This window comes from Equus przewalskii, chromosome 30 (genome assembly GCF_037783145.1).
Source record: "Equus przewalskii isolate Varuska chromosome 30, EquPr2, whole genome shotgun sequence".
In the NCBI taxonomy this organism is placed as follows: domain Eukaryota; kingdom Metazoa; phylum Chordata; class Mammalia; order Perissodactyla; family Equidae; genus Equus; species Equus przewalskii.
In genome coordinates, this window is record NC_091860.1 from 4,947,257 (window position 1) to 4,963,085 (window position 15,829).

The 15,829-nt window shown below is 35.1% G+C and overlaps 1 protein-coding gene across 21 annotated transcripts in view; it reads left to right on the forward strand.

The window, feature by feature from the left end:
• The window catches only part of ARHGAP12 (Rho GTPase activating protein 12), a 118,296-nt gene that overhangs the window by 82,872 nt on the left and 19,595 nt on the right, over nucleotides 1–15,829 (forward strand). For all 21 annotated transcript variants that reach the window (XM_070601736.1, XM_070601746.1, XM_070601752.1 and 18 more), the window contains 2 exons: nucleotides 8,831–8,892; nucleotides 13,075–13,156. In XM_070601736.1, coding sequence (XP_070457837.1) covers nucleotides 8,831–8,892; nucleotides 13,075–13,156 — 144 coding nt within the window. The remainder of the gene's footprint in view (nucleotides 1–8,830; nucleotides 8,893–13,074; nucleotides 13,157–15,829) is intronic.

Here is a 15,829-nt window from a genome sequence, read left to right on the forward strand (position 1 = left end):
TAAATATAAAAATCCCCAGAGAATACTATCAAATTATACTTTACCCTTTTTTCCTCAGGCCAGCAGTCCAAAGGTAAGAAGCATTTCCTCCTTAATGAGCACAGGCACCATTTTTTTCCTGTGCTGTAAAATACGTTGCCCATCTGTGCTAGATGAGTATCAGAGATGCATAACTCGACTGAAGTTTCCTCTAACCCGAAGAACCTTCAAGTGACTTCTCCTCACACAGTCACGTGACTTCGGCAAAATTGTACTTGATTTCTATACTTGTAGTCCCTCCCGGTCTTTCCTGTGATTTCCTGATTCTGCCATTCCCCTTCAATGGCTTCCCTTTTCTTTTAGAGTGAAAACTAAAGTTCTTAGTGAGGACAACAAGACTGCATGCTCTGGCTCTTGATTGCTTCTCCAGCCTCGTCTCTTAACTTCTTGTGTCCTCGTCTTCCCTCTGGCTTGTTTTCCTCCAGCTGCACTGCCATTTTTGTTCCTCAAAGTTTTGCCCGGGTCGGTCCTCTGCCCACTGAAACATTTCTGCCCCACATCTTGCCTCGTTAACTTCTGTTCATTCCTTGGAGCTCAGTTCCTAGTTTGCTTCCTCAGGCAATTTTATTCCAATCCTTTAGATTTCTTCAGGTTTCCTTGTAATACTCTTCATAGCATTTAATTCTGTTATTTGATTACATATGTAATCATATATGATTTGATATGTTATTTGATAAAATAGTTATTTGATATGTTATTTCATAATAGTTCTTTTATTTCTTGTTTCTTCTAGGAACCCCTAACTCTGTTAATGTCTTTTCTCTGTTAGACAAAGAAAAGCTTCATCAGAGCAGGAATGGGGTTACCCCAATGCCCACTGCAGTGCCAGTCTAGTAGCTGTTCAGTAAATACTGATTGAATTAATGAAACTTTTAAAGCTCTTAAAAGATGAACTCTTATTACTTCCTTACTTTATGAAACGATAATAGACTGTTTTTTATTAGGATACTTCTGATTTCTTAGTGAGGCAAAGATTTCCATAGATGTCTTTTCACTTTCTAGCTCTCTCTCCGTTCCCTAACCTCATTAGGTCTTTTATGGGTCATATCACATGTATAGATTTCCTTCTGACATTGCACAGGCGGTTTCCCCTGCCTACAGAGATCCTTGGCTTTTCTACTCTCAGAGTTAAATCCTGTACTGACTCTTCAGGAGGCCTTGCCAGACTAACCCCAGCATAACGATCTCGTCTTTTTTTCCCCTAAACTCTCAAGTCATTTCCTGCATTGAATGGTGTGAAAATTACCTCATGTATCCCACCTCTCCCTACTAAGGTTTTAAACTCCCAAGGGATAGGTAGGGACTAGTTTCTGCTTTTTATCTTTTGCATTATTTAACAGAGGCCTGGGTACATAAACATTAAATAAAGATAAAAGTGAACATGATTTTAGTGGTTTTGTTAGGAATTACTGCATGAATCTAAGGTACTGTTACTATAAGTCATCAGTCCATCTAGAAAAATCAGAAACCATTTTTAACTTGTTTTAAATATAGGTAATATATAATTCCTTAGAAGACTTTTTATAAATTGTTTATATTTTGGTAAAAGGGAATTGCTGGGTAATTTTAGAAACATGAATTTGTAAATGTTCCACATCGAGTTACAAAGGACTGTTTGCACATTATTTCTCCATGTATTACCCATTTTTTTGAAGAGTTTGAAAACACGTAGACCATCCTGGACTCATGACACCCTCTGTTGGCCACCACAGGGAACTGCTTCACCAGTATTTATGTTTCGTTCTTTATCTATCTTCAGGTGAGAAAAAAAGTAGCTCTGTTAATTCCACCTGAGGCCATTCTCTTTCCACATAAACATACAGCGGTTCTTTCGCTCTGGAATGAGGAATGTACCTCTTCGTGCTGCCTCGCCCTTCCCCACTGAGGCTCTGGCCCTCCTTGACTTCTCCTTCCTCGGCTCTCGACTCCTCTTCTCCACTTATCTTTGTTTCCGCCAAGTCATGCCTGTCTTTCCCACTCTTAACCAGTTAATACAAGGAGATGCATTTTCCCTCTTTCTTTGTAAGATAAAATCTCGTTGGTATAAAGCCATAGTGGTAAGAAAAAGGAAGCTACAAATTAGAAATGACAATGATACCGCAGTCAGTGTTAGCTGCTTGATGTCTTCTTAAAATCTCTGGAGATTGTCCACTTAACTCTTTAAACTCTTCCCTTTTTTTTTTTTGTTTTGTTTTTATAAAAGCTTTGTTGAAATATAAGTCACGTACCATATAATTAATCCGTTCAAAGTGTACAATTCAGTAGTTTTTAGATATTCAGATATGTGCAACCATCATCATAGTCAATTTTAGAATCTTTTCATCACCTCGAAAAGAAACCCTGTGTTCATTTGCTATCGCCCATCTACCTCTACATCCCACGAAGCCCTAAGCAACCAGTAATTACTTTCTGTTTCACTAGATTTGCCTGTCCTGGACATTTCATATGAATAGAATCATGTAATATGTTTTTTTTGACAGGCCTTGTTCATTTAGCATGATGTTTTCATTCATTGTCTTCTAATGAAAGTAGATTTAAAATTCTTCTCTGAATATAAATTTTAAACATGTTCATTTTTTCTTAATTCATTTTCTGTATTCAAGTGCATTACTATTACTCTTCATAATCCCTTCAAATCATTTTCGGAAATAGCCAGTGTATATATTTTTTTAAAAAAATCAATAATGTATTTTTCCTACAATATAGATTAAATATCTGACAAATTTAAAGTCCACATAAAAAACAGATTTTGCATTGTTAAACTTAATTGACCAAGAGCCAGAAGAAGCATGGCCTGAAATCAGACATATTATTCAGGAAGAATGGGGAAAGACAATGCCTGAAGTCAAAAGAAAAGAAAAATCGAGATGGATGACAGAAGTGCTAAAACTTGTTACAGACAGGTGAGAAGCAAAAGTAAAAGGTGACAAAAGTAAGATTAGAATCCTGAACGCAGTTTTGCAGACTGTCATGTAGAGATAAAGAGAACCGCTCTATAGAACAACAAAAAAGGAAGAACAAGAAATCTCTCTCGGAAGGTTCAGGAAATCAAAGGGGAAATTTAAACCTAGATCAGGAATGCTGAGTGACCAACAGGGAAGCACACTATCTGATCAGGAGAAGATAAAGCAAAGGTGGAGACAGTACACTGAAGACCTATACAGAAGAGACAAAAGGATGACAGATTCCTTTCAAGAAGATTCCTATGAGGAGGAATTCAGAATTCTAGAAAGTGAAGCGAAAGCTGTCTTGAAAGTACTGGGAAGCAGTAAGTCACCAGGGGTTGGTGGGGATATTATTAGAATTATTTCAAGCCACAGAGATGGAATCTGTCAAAATCCTAACAAGAATATGTCAACAAATATGGAAAACATAACAGGGGCCTACATATTGGAAATGTTCAATGTATATCCCAATCCCCAAGAAAGGAGATGCTAAGGAGTGCGGTAACTATAGGACCATTGCTGTCATTTCTCATGCAAGTATAGTGATGCTCGAGGTGCTGCAACAAAGGCTTTGACCTTATGTGGAGCAAGAAATGCCTGCTGTCCAAGCTGGATTTTGAAAATAGAGCGGTACACGAGATCTAATTGTGATTATTTGTTGGCAACTGGAGTGCTCCCAAGAATTTCATAAGAAGTTAGTCTGTTTTATAGACTACCGTGAAGCCTTTGCATGGGTCTTGAAAAGCTCTGGGCTGTTCTGAAAGATGAGTGTGCTTCAGCACTTGATTGTCCTGATGTGCACCTGTATGTGGACAAGAGCCCTCTGTCAAGACAGAGTATGGAAAGACAGAATGATTTCCTGTAGGCAGAAAGTGTCATACAGAGTACATTTTCTTTCCCTATCTGTTTAATCTGTGCACAGAACATATATGAAACAATGGACTAGATTCAGATGAAAGAGGAGTGAAAATTGGTGGAAGAAATATCGACAATCTGAGATACGCAGATGACAGCATCTTACTGGCAGAAAGCAATGATTCAAAACAACTTCTGATGAAAGTAAAAGAAGAAAGTGCCCAAGCAAGAGTGCATTTGAACATCAAGAAGACAAAAATCATTACTACGCAACTACACAACTTTAAGGTAGACAGTGAAGACATTGAAATTGTTAGAGATTTTGTTTACCTTGGTTCAGTCATCAGTTTAAATGGAGACTATAGCCAAGAAATCAAGAGAAGACGGGGACTTGGAAGGGCAGCAATGAAAGAATTAGGCAATATCATCAAATTTAAGGAAGTGTCGTTAGAGACTAAGGCCAAGATTATCCACACCCTTGTATTCCCAATTACTGTGTATGGATGTGAAACCTGAACAGTGAAGAAGGCTGACATGAAAAAAATTCATTAATTTGAAATATGGTGATGGAGGAGAGCTCTATGGATACCCTGGACTGTCAGAAAGATGAACAAGTGGGTCCAGAGCAAATTAAACTTGAACCATCACTGGAGGTAAAAATGATAAAACGGAGGCTGTCCTACTTGGGGCACATCATGAGAAGACAGGAGTCTTTGGAAATGACAGTGATGCTGGGAAAAGCAGATGCAGCAGGAAAAGAGGAAGAGCAAATATGAGATGGATGAGCCCGTAAAGGAAGCCATAGACCTGAGTCTACAGAAGCTGAGCAGGGCTCTTGAGGACAGGACATTGTGGACATCCCTCATTCATAGGGTGGCCAGGAGTCGGAGCCAACCTGACAGCATGTTAACAACAATGAGTTAAACAGGATTTTGTAGGCTGGTCTAAGAACCTGATCTCTTTTTGTCCCAATGTGCCTATGAGAATATGCATTTTAAAGTTCCAAATTACTAAATCCTGAATAAAATTTTAGAATATATAATGTGAATACTTCAGTTTTTCAATCTGTATTTCCAATTGCGGTATTAAAATGCATTACCCATTTTGGAGAAAAGAACATTTCAACACTTTCTTTAAAAGAAGTTTTAGTGGACAAATTTGCTAGTTTTTTAAATTGGGTATTACTATTCTAAAACCTGTTTTAAAAACATAATTTGAATACCTAGTTTTTTTGTAACACTGGTTCTTTAAAAATTTTTTTTGAGGTAAAATTTGGATAATGTAAAATTAACTATTAACCATTTTAAAGTACACAGTTCAGTGGCATTTAATATATTTACAATGTGTGCAGCTATCATTTCTACCTAGTTTCAGGACTTTTTCATCACCTCAAAGGGAAACCCATACACCTATTAAGCAATCACTCTACATATCCCTGTCTCCCCCTGGCAACCACTAGTTTGCCTTCTGTCTATGGATTGCCTGTTCTGGAAGTTTCTGGTTCTTTTTCAGCATTCTATCATTGTTCAAATTTTCTTATTCTGTATAAAGAGAATCTTATTTTACGTAATTAGAAGATGATTAACTGAAGATAAGAATTGTCATAGTCTCTCTTGATTTTGGTATATAATGCTTGTTAGCTGAAATTGGGAAATGCCTATTTTCCCAAACGAGTGCAACCTTGGTTGGAAATTCTGGAGCCTGCAAAGTAATTATGAACCTTTGAAATTTTTCCCAGATTACTTAATAGAACTGACATTTTATTGTTTTCTTGCCTTATTAGGATAGGATAATCTTGTTACAATCTTTTTGGTTAAAATTTGACCATATTTTGGTAATCCTTAGTAAAACATTTCTGTCTGTTTTTCATATAAGTTTCCTTTGCAGCATCAACTATATTTAGACTAAGAAATATTCATGTGCGAATATGGGCATTTTTTACAGAACTTAAGGTATTTTTATGACGTTGTTTTAGTAAGCAACACATAAACATTGGTTGATTCTGAATCATACTAAGTAGAGGAAGTATACCAAATAGTATGAAATAAAAATCTGTTTAAATTTTTTCCCCAAATCTCTCACCTGTATAAGCAAACCTGTATTATTCATCTGCCTACCTGGCACTTTTATGTTATTCCAGAAACTTCAGTGTTTAAAATTGAAGCTTTATTTTTTCTATCACTGACCTTTTCGTATATTTCTTTCTTGTGATAGCACTGCTAACCTGTTGGTTAATTATTTCAGCAAATATATCTTGAACACCAACTACATGCTCAGTGCTGTACTAGGCACTGGTCATACGTTGATGAACACAACAGATGTGGTCCCAGCATTACAGCCTAATGGAGTAGACAGTAAATAAATAATACACATGTAATTATACTTTGCATTACGTGCAACGAAGGAAACAAGCTGAGGACAGTAGTAAATAATGGGAGGGGTGGAAGAGCTCCTACTTAGGAGTGGTCAGGGAAAGCTTCTCTAAAAAAGTGTCTTTGAGGCTGAGATGCCACCATCTACCCCGTCGCTCAAGCTTGGGAGTTTTCCTCACATCTTCCCTGTTACCGTCACATCCAGTACTTGTCAGTTCTGTCTCCTGACTCTCTCTCAAATTTAGGTCCTCTTCACTCTCTCACTGTCACTGCCCTAGTTCAGGCCTTCAGCTTCTCTTATGGTGATTATTAGAATACAGTCATGCACTGCATAACGTTTCTGTCAACGGAAGACCGCATATACGATGGTGGTGCCGTCAGATTAGCACCATATAGCCTAGATGCATAGTAGAGTGTACCATCTAGGTTTGTGTAAGTATACTCTATGATGTTTGCACAACGACAGAATCACCCAATGACACATTTCTTGAACATATTCTCATCCTTAAGCAATGCATGACTGTAGTGTTCTAATTGGTTCCCGGTCTTGCCACCCTTTCTTAGTTCATTCTTTCCAGTGCCTCATTACTTGCTATTTCTCCACCTCACCCAGTCCTTTGAGGAAACTTAAAGGTCCTCAACTATGATGTGCTCTCTTTAGCTTCTGTGCCTGTGTACTATCTGTTATTTTCATCTACTGTTTCCACTTAGCTAACTCGTGTTCCTTAGCTCGAGTGTCAGGGTCTCCAGGAAGCCTTATTGCCTTCTTTCTCTCCCAGGTTGCGTTAGATATACCTTTCTCATAGCACTTACCATGTTGTATGATAATTGTTTTGTATTTATACATTTGGAATGTGGTAAATTTTATTCTCATTTTAAGCTCAAGTTAGTGCTTAATACTTAGAGCATTAGTACTTGGGTCTTAATCTCTGTGAGAATTTTGTGAACGTTCTGGACCCTTTCCTTGAACAATGTATGTACACGCCCAATTTTGTACCAGTTTCAGTCCATTCATTATTCAGGTAAGAATCCCTGATTTCGAATGTCTCTCTTGTCCTTAGGATTAGGCTGTCTGTCACTGCTGCTCTCCCTGTTGTTTTTCTTTGTGTTTTGACACCTTTATTTCCTTCCTTCCTCTGCTTTTTTGCCCCACACGGTTCCAGCTTTGGCATTTTTTATAGGCTTGATTCCTGCCTTTCTGCTCTTCTAGTTCCTATGTTTACATAACCAGTGCCCATCCTCTCAGATCACTGTTGTTTCTTAGTTCCTGTATCATTGAAAGTCTTCTTTCCTCCCTTCTTCTCATAGTAAATTGGGGTAGGTAGAGTGGGAATGTTCTCACTTCATCTCCTGTGCATACTCACAACTGTAATTGATGTTTTGTTGAGAGGCAACAGAGAGCTCTTCTGAAGAGTGTCAGACTTGTGCATCTAAGGAGGTCTAACCTGTGCTTTATGAAAGACTATAACAAAGCTTCATGTGAGTGTTTCCCAAGTTCCCAGGACACCAGAAATGTGAATCAACACAACAGTTTGTCAGCTTTGTCTATAGATGTGAATTTTTATCAGACCAGGCAAAACTTTCAAACATTATCTTTTAGACACTATTGAGAAAGTACTCAGTATTATTTTTCTCTCCTATACAAGAAAACAAGGTGTGTTTTTTTCTAGTTAAAGTACATGGGAAAAATAGCTGAGGTATGAGTTAAATAGTCAGAATTAAATTCTGAATTGGGAATATTTTTTTCTGTGTGTATGTTTTGTGTGTGTGTGTTTCAGTTTAAGTAAAATTGACTGCTCTGTCATGTGCATACAATGCTTACTAATGTTAGCTACCATCGGCACCAACTCATTTTGATAAAACTCGTTTGAATATAGGCTGCTAAAACAACGCAAAAATCCTTCTTTAGTTCCACTTAGAAGAATTTTAACATAACATTTAACCTGGGCACAGTGGCTTTTGCCTTCATAGGGTTTGATGATACAGCTGTATCACTATTTTTGGCTTCAGCTGAGTAATATGTCTGGTTTGTCCAGAGACAAATTCACCATCTGATAATGTGTTTAATGAAGCACATGTTGAAATGTTTATGCCACCTTAAGGCCAGTTCTATGCATAGTACCAGCTACTTCTGAGTAATTTATTAAATACAGTCACTCATTTGTTCTACCTAGTTATTTTTATGTTCTGACAAAATGAGTTAGTGTCTTAAATAATTTTCAGGCTATGTTGTTGTAAAATAACAGCAAAGTAAATAATTCCTTTTTTGTCGTATTTATCATGATAGTATTATATCACTCTTTGAATAGGAAGTCATACATCATTTTTCCAGTGCTGACTTGTAACCTTCATATGGAAATCTAATTTGATAGCAAGATACCTTATGGCTTCTGTAACTTGAGAGGAGAAGTTGTTTAATTGTAAAATTACTGAAAATAACTTCATAGAAGTAGTGGGAAATTATATGATTAATGTACTCTGTAACTAAGCATATTACATACTGACTAATCTTTTGAACTAATTTTTAGAGTACAGATCATTCTGATTCAGTCATATGTAAGAATTTGGACCTCATTTTCTATGTGAATAATATGTAAACAGTATTACTCTGTTCCACAGGGTCAAGAGAAATATGGATTATTAAATGTAACAAAAATTACTGAAAATGGGAAAAAGGTTCGGTAAGTACACAAATCATTACTGTCTGAATGTCTCATATGATTGAAATAAAAAGTACAAATATAACTATATTCCAGTAGAAAGGATTCAAAGGTTCATAAGAATTTCAAATAATGTATTTTCTAATATAATGTATATAGGATTGTCATAAAATGTATGAAAATTTTCCTTTGTCTTCATGTATTTCTTATGGTGATATTAAATTCAAAGGTGATAAGGCAGAGGATCTGAGCAAGGATTAGCTTTATTTAAAAATTTCTTTTCAATAAGTAATAAATGTACCTGGCAAAAAAAAAGATACACAAAATATTTAGTCAAAAGTCAGTCACCCTGCCATCATTTCCCCTCCCTAGAGGCAACCAGTTAAGTCTAATGAGATGTAGTGTTTTCCTCTAGAGAGAGAATACATGTATATTTGCATGTGCGTAGATTAATTTTTTAGACACAATCTTTTGAAAGTTTATCTTGGAGAATTTCATTGCATGTAGAGCTGCCACATTGTTTTTAACTGCTACGTGGTTGTATAGTGTATCACTGTATCATAGTTTATTTAACCATTGTTTATTTGCGAGTATGTAAATATGCCTATTGGTAGACATTTAGGATATTTACATTTTTTTGCTATTATAAGCAATATTACATTTAGTAACTTGCATAGTTCATTCTGCAAGTATGTAAATATGCCTGTAGAATAAATTTTACAAAAGTGGAATTGCTAGACCTTGTGCAGTGGTCATTTTGATAGAATGTTCCAAATGTGCTGTAAGGCATTGAATCAGATCATACCTCCGGTAGCAGTGGATTTGTTCACAATTTTGCCAATTCCATATGGTGTCAAATTCTTTGATCTTTGCTAATAGAGATTAGATAGAAAATGGTATTTTTATTTGCTTTTCTTTTCAGTGTGTGTAGAGTATCATAAGCTATTTGTATTTCGTTCTTGTTGTTGAATTGTTAGTTCATACCCTTTGTCTGTTTTTCTGTTGGGTTGTTGGCTTTTTTGGTTTGTGTAGGAATGAATTATGGAAATTAACTTTGTAATTGATAGGTTGCATTTCCCCCGGTTTTAAAAAACTGCTGAAATGCTGTGATTTTTATAGTCAAATGAGATTAGTATGTTGCTCAAGAAAGAGTTTAAAATTTACATGTAGTTGAGTTTTTTAGATTTACTCCAGTTGAACTGTCTTTGTCATCTTTTAGTACTGGAAGTTTCTCTTTTAAGCACTCTGAAACAGCTTGACAAAGACTGCGATTATCTGTGCCTTAAGCTGTTCCTTGGTAGAAGACACTTGTGAATTGGATCTTTATTTTTCTCTTTCTCTCTTTTGGGCATATTTGGTGTGGATATTTCTTTGGCTACTTTCTCTGTTTTCATTTTATCATTGTTTTTCCTGTGATAATTAGTCTTTTAGGTTTTCTTTTTTTGGAATACTTTTGGTGATTTATGTTTTTCTAAGAATGTCATCCATTTCGTCATCTTCATATTTATTTACGTGGAGTTGGGCAAAATAGTCTTTTAATTTCCTGTATATTAGTGGTTCTCAAGTATTTTGGTCTGAGGACACCTTTAAATGCTTAAAAATTATTGACTGCTGCAAAGAACTTTTGTCTATATAGTTTATATCTATAGATATTTACTGTGAGAAATTAAAACTGAGGAATTTTAAGAATATTTATTAACTGTTTTAAAACTAATAACCTGTTATGTGTTAACACGAATGACATTTTTATGAGGAAAAACTCCCATGTTTTCTAATACAAAGCAATTTCATTGAGAATCGTGGCATTGTTTTGCATTGTCACAAGTCTTCAGTATGTGTCTAGCTTAATGGAAGACGGCTGGGATCTCTGCTGCAGGCAGTCTCTTGTGGCATACTGTTTTAGTTGAAGTTTATGAAGAAGATCCTCTCTTACGTAGGTACATGTGGACAAGGGAGAAATATTTTAATAGCCTTCTCACATAATTGTGTATATCTTTCTGCTATACCAAAATGCCACAAATGTTAGTTGCAATGAAGACTTTGAAAAACTATCAATAAACTTTACATACTCAGTCACATTAAAAGCCATGGGTCTATGTTAACGATCAGTGAACTTTTCATACTCAGTCACATTAAAATCCGTGGGTCTGTGTTGCACTTTGAATGAATCTTTACCCGTGCATAATTTTGTAGCATCTTGTAGGTCATTTGGAAAATATTGACTTAATAATTATTTACTGATTTTTCAAATGTTGACACATTTTGTAATATCAAAGAATCACAAATCAGTAATATCATCAGAAAAGTCATTAAGTATTGGAAAATTGTCAACCTCTCAGTGGTAGATATGCCAGGTTTTCCAAAATCCTACTTTCTGTTTGAAAGCTGTAAGTTTTTATTGTCAACAGATACTGTCATTTATTTTCTTTGAAATGACAGGCTCACTTCATTTATTTTTGAGATAATGTCTACCTGCCAGATACTCAAGTTTAAATAACCATAGTCTGTCCGTCACTCATTTGTTCAGGAAAAAAATTGGGGTTCCATGGGAAAAAATGACTAATTCTACTTGCAGCTCATTCACACAAGTACTTCAGTCCTTGAGGCAACTATTGTTAATTTGATATTCAAATAGTCAGTGTTGTTTTCAGATCTATATTTATTCTATAGTTTTTCTGATTTTGAAAATTAAATTCAAAAAGCTTATTTAAAGTGAAAATATATTTTAGCATTTATTAGAGTAGGAAGTCAGTAGATGTTATCTAAACAAATAAAAGATTAAGTATAAAATAAGTTTATGAATAAAAATTAAGTCCTTCTAAATATCCTCAGAGATCCACATAAAACAAAATAATAAAATAAAATGCATATATAACAAAATAATGACAGAACAAGCACCAAACATATCTATCATATCAGTAAATGTAAATAGACTACACTCATCTGTGGAAAGAAGATGCTCAGATTGAAGCACAAGGCAAAACTAACTAAATATTATATACAAAGGAGACGTCTAAAAAATGGTGCAGAAAGCTTAAAAAAAATCCAACAAAAAGATGTCAAAAAGTAAAGCAGGAATAGGGATCTTAATAGCAGACAGTTCAATTCAGGGAAGAAAGCTTTAAGCGACACAAAGATGGTACTTTAAAATGATGAAGCACTGTGGATGAATCCACAAGGAAGATCTGCTCATTAAGCATACCCACTCACCAAGTAAGCAGTGTTAACAGCAGAAAATAAAAGGAAAATAGATAGAAACTCAGTAGTAGTAGTAAACTTTATTCCACTTTTCTTAATTCATGAAGTTCAGGTAGACATAAAAAGTAACAAAATAAAAAAGTAGGTCTAAGTGATAGATACTGAATGCTACATCCTGAACATAGAGAATACATCCCTTTTTGAGTGCCTAGAGTTTTCACAAAACTGGCCATATGTTTGGATGTAAGGTAAGCCTTAATAAATTACTGTAGTAGACATACTTGACATTCATTTTAACTTGCCAGCAATTGAATTCCCTTACAGGGTAAACATTGGTTACCTCGGGAGTGTGGATTGAAGGAGAATAAATGGAGGCCTTTTCCTTTATACATTTCTGTATTTAGAGTTTTGATATATATATATGTGTATTGATTTTGTAATTTAGGTAAATTTTTTTAAAAACCTCATCTTAGTAATAGTAACCTCAGCGGTCAGTCAATATGTAGTTTATTGTATACTTATAATGTACCTAGTATCAACTGCTTACCTAGTGTAGCCTTATTAGGGGAAGGAAGATAACCAAGAAATATAAAACAATCTGTATCTGTAAAGAATTGGGTAAGGTAAGCATGTTTGTCTAATTTTTAATTGTGAATAAGAATTCTTGCAAAATACAGTGTTCAGTTCATGTGACTTTAAAATAAATTCGTACCCTGGATCACAAATGTGCTGGATTAATCCCATGTGAACATAATTAGATATAGTTACTCCAATAACTTGTATCTTTAATGAACCTCATTTGTTTTGGGGCCTTTTATGGTCAGATTCGGACCATAAACTGATTGTAATTTCTATTAGCATTTTATCCCTAATAAAAACAGTTAGAATGTCAGTAATGAGTATAAATTGTAGACAATATTGGGACAGCTGGTAGGTTTTAATTTTTAAAATTTGGTTGGAAAAACTGGATACTGGGGCTTTAATTGGTCATCTTTATAATTCCAGGAAAAATTGGTTGTCTTCTTGGGCCGTGCTGCAGGGTTCATCTTTACTCTTTACCAAAACTCAAGGAAGTAGCACAAGTTGGGTAAGTGTTTCTTCTCTTTGGAGGCTGTATTTATACATTTAAATTGTGTGGATGGTATTGTGTCTGAATTTCACGAAGTATTAGAGAGTCCTTCCAGCTACATCTGACGTGCAAATAAAAGTAAATGAAGTTTTCTTAAAGATGTATTTAGACTCAGAAGACAAAAAAGAGGGCTACTTAGCATAGTCTGATTAGTTGTATTATTAAAATCAACAAATTTTATCCATTGAGCTGAAGAGTTGGGCTTACTACTTGGGTGTCATAGAACAAATAAATTTCTTGGTCCGTCTTCAGTGTGTTAGAGCTTTCCTGTGCCTTTGACTTGGCTGTTGCAGATATTCAGTGAGAAAATGAGCAGTAATGTGTCAAGCCCCACCTTGAAATGTGGTCTGACTCTTGGAGACCAGTCAGTGATTCAGGTGTCCGTATTCGCATACAATGTCAGCCAGCTTTTAGAACGAAAAGAAATGTCACCGTTACTTGTGGAATTTTGAAGCTTTTTGTATAGTTGAGTGTTTACTATCATTACTCCTCGGTTATTTGTAATACAAATACTAAAAATTTTGATTTGTGATATATCATAACAGCTAACACTTTCTGAATATTTGATATGTATTAGGTACTGTTGTAAGTACAGAGGATTATGTATATATTGTCCTCTTAACTCTGGGATAGCTACTGTTTATCATCCCCTCTCCCCCTGTTGGAGATGAGAAGATGACGTATAAAACAGTTAAGTAACCTGCTCAGGGTCTTATAGCTGCTAAGTGGCAGACCTGGGTAGCACTTGGCTCCAGAGTCCATCATGTGGATTCCAGAAATGTTTAGTAATTGAGTTGGAAGTATCAATGCTTAAATAAAATTTAAAATAAAATTAATGTCTTTAGTCTGCTTTGTATCCTATTTTAACCAGTATTTTCTTACAATTACTAAGTTGCTTTAAAATTAACAGGACCTGTGGACCTTGTGTTTGATGAAAGAGAAGTCCATTTATAAAATTCAAGCAAATTTTAGTTATCTACACCTATAATGCAGCCTTGTAACGTTGTTCTGAAGCAGGAACACCACAGGGCATGTTAGTCCTCAAATACTCTGCTATGGCAACGTGAAACTCTGCTGGATTAAGCATGGTTTCGAACATTGTAGAACATTCCTTCTGTTTTGCTTCACTGACCTCTGATTTGCAATCTGTGCAGCCAGTACAGTGAAACTGATCTGTGATATGCTTTCCATAGTAAAAGATTGAAAGTTTGGTTTGACTTATCTTAAAGTAAATTGATAATTATGTCTTTCTCCTTCTTCCTCTGAGGTAAAGCGTATGGTACTTTTTTGTGTTAATGCATTTCTAGAAGACTGTGCAATTATTTCTTCTTCCTACTTGTGTCTCAGCTTTTATTTGAAATTGATTGAAGGAAATGAAAGAAAAGGAATGGAGACACAATTAGAGATTAATAAGTAATAAATAGTACCTGAGAAAAGCTGGATAATGTTCATTTATTTGCTAATTACTGATAGTTAAAGTTGAAGGTTGTGGTGTGTCCAGATAAAGCAAGCAGGTAGAGCATTGTGGTAAGCGAGGCATAATTTAGACAGGCAGATCTGTATGTGATTTAAGGAAAATGAAAACTTTCTTTTAAAATGTAAAGATGTTAAATTAATACCTCAGCATCAAATCATTAGTACAGGCTGATTGCATTTTATTTAAGGTTTATCCTCTTGAAGACCATACATAATTTAGAACTCACAATTAAAACTCATCCTGACAAAGAGTGTGAGGTATTTCTATTTGTCAGCTAAAGTTGTATTACTGTATTACATGTGGCAATAGCAGAAACAGTTTAAAATTCACTGAGCTAGCCAATTTTGGAATTGTAGAAGTCTTAATGAATTTTGAACTTTAGGGATTTCCTGTTCAAATTTTTGCCTTTAAATGAAATTTTATTTCATTTAATACAATATATTAAATGATTCATAAGATATGATAAAATGCTTGGTTATGTAGTCAATTCTTAGTTTTTATTTTATGTAAAATTAAAAAAATCTCAGACTGTCTTGCTTTTTCTTCCCATATATAACACATATTAAGGGAATGGAAACTAATTTAAATGGCCTAAGTAAAAGCAAGTGTATGCGGATGATGTATTTTGGCATATTCATACAACATTCATGAATATTAAAAATTGGTGAATATGCAAGATGCTTCTTAATTAACTCTGTAATTAGGGTTGTTCAAAAGGGAGTTGAAAGAATCTTAGCTTTATTTCTCTGCTGGGTCACCAACTAGATCTATTGAAGGTAAAATGTGTCCTATTTATATGTTGAAATCACATCTTCCTGAGGACGAGATTCTAAGGCTAGCATACAAGCTGAAAACGAAAAATCACCTATAGTGAAAATTGCCCTTGAGTACCTCTTTGCAAGATGCTGTTAGAAGTTGGTCTCTAGCAGAGCCAGATTTTTCCTTTGATGTTGGAACAGATTGCTTTTCCTTCAGTTGAGTTTGGATGGTTTATGTTAAGGGGCCATGTTATAGAACTGATTCTTTAAAAATTAGATTCACACTTAATGCAAAAACCTACCAAGATCCACTTGAGGCAATACTCTGTTCAAATCTTATACTCACTCAAGGGTGTATGCTCATTGATGGAGTGCTGAGCAAGATCACCCATACTG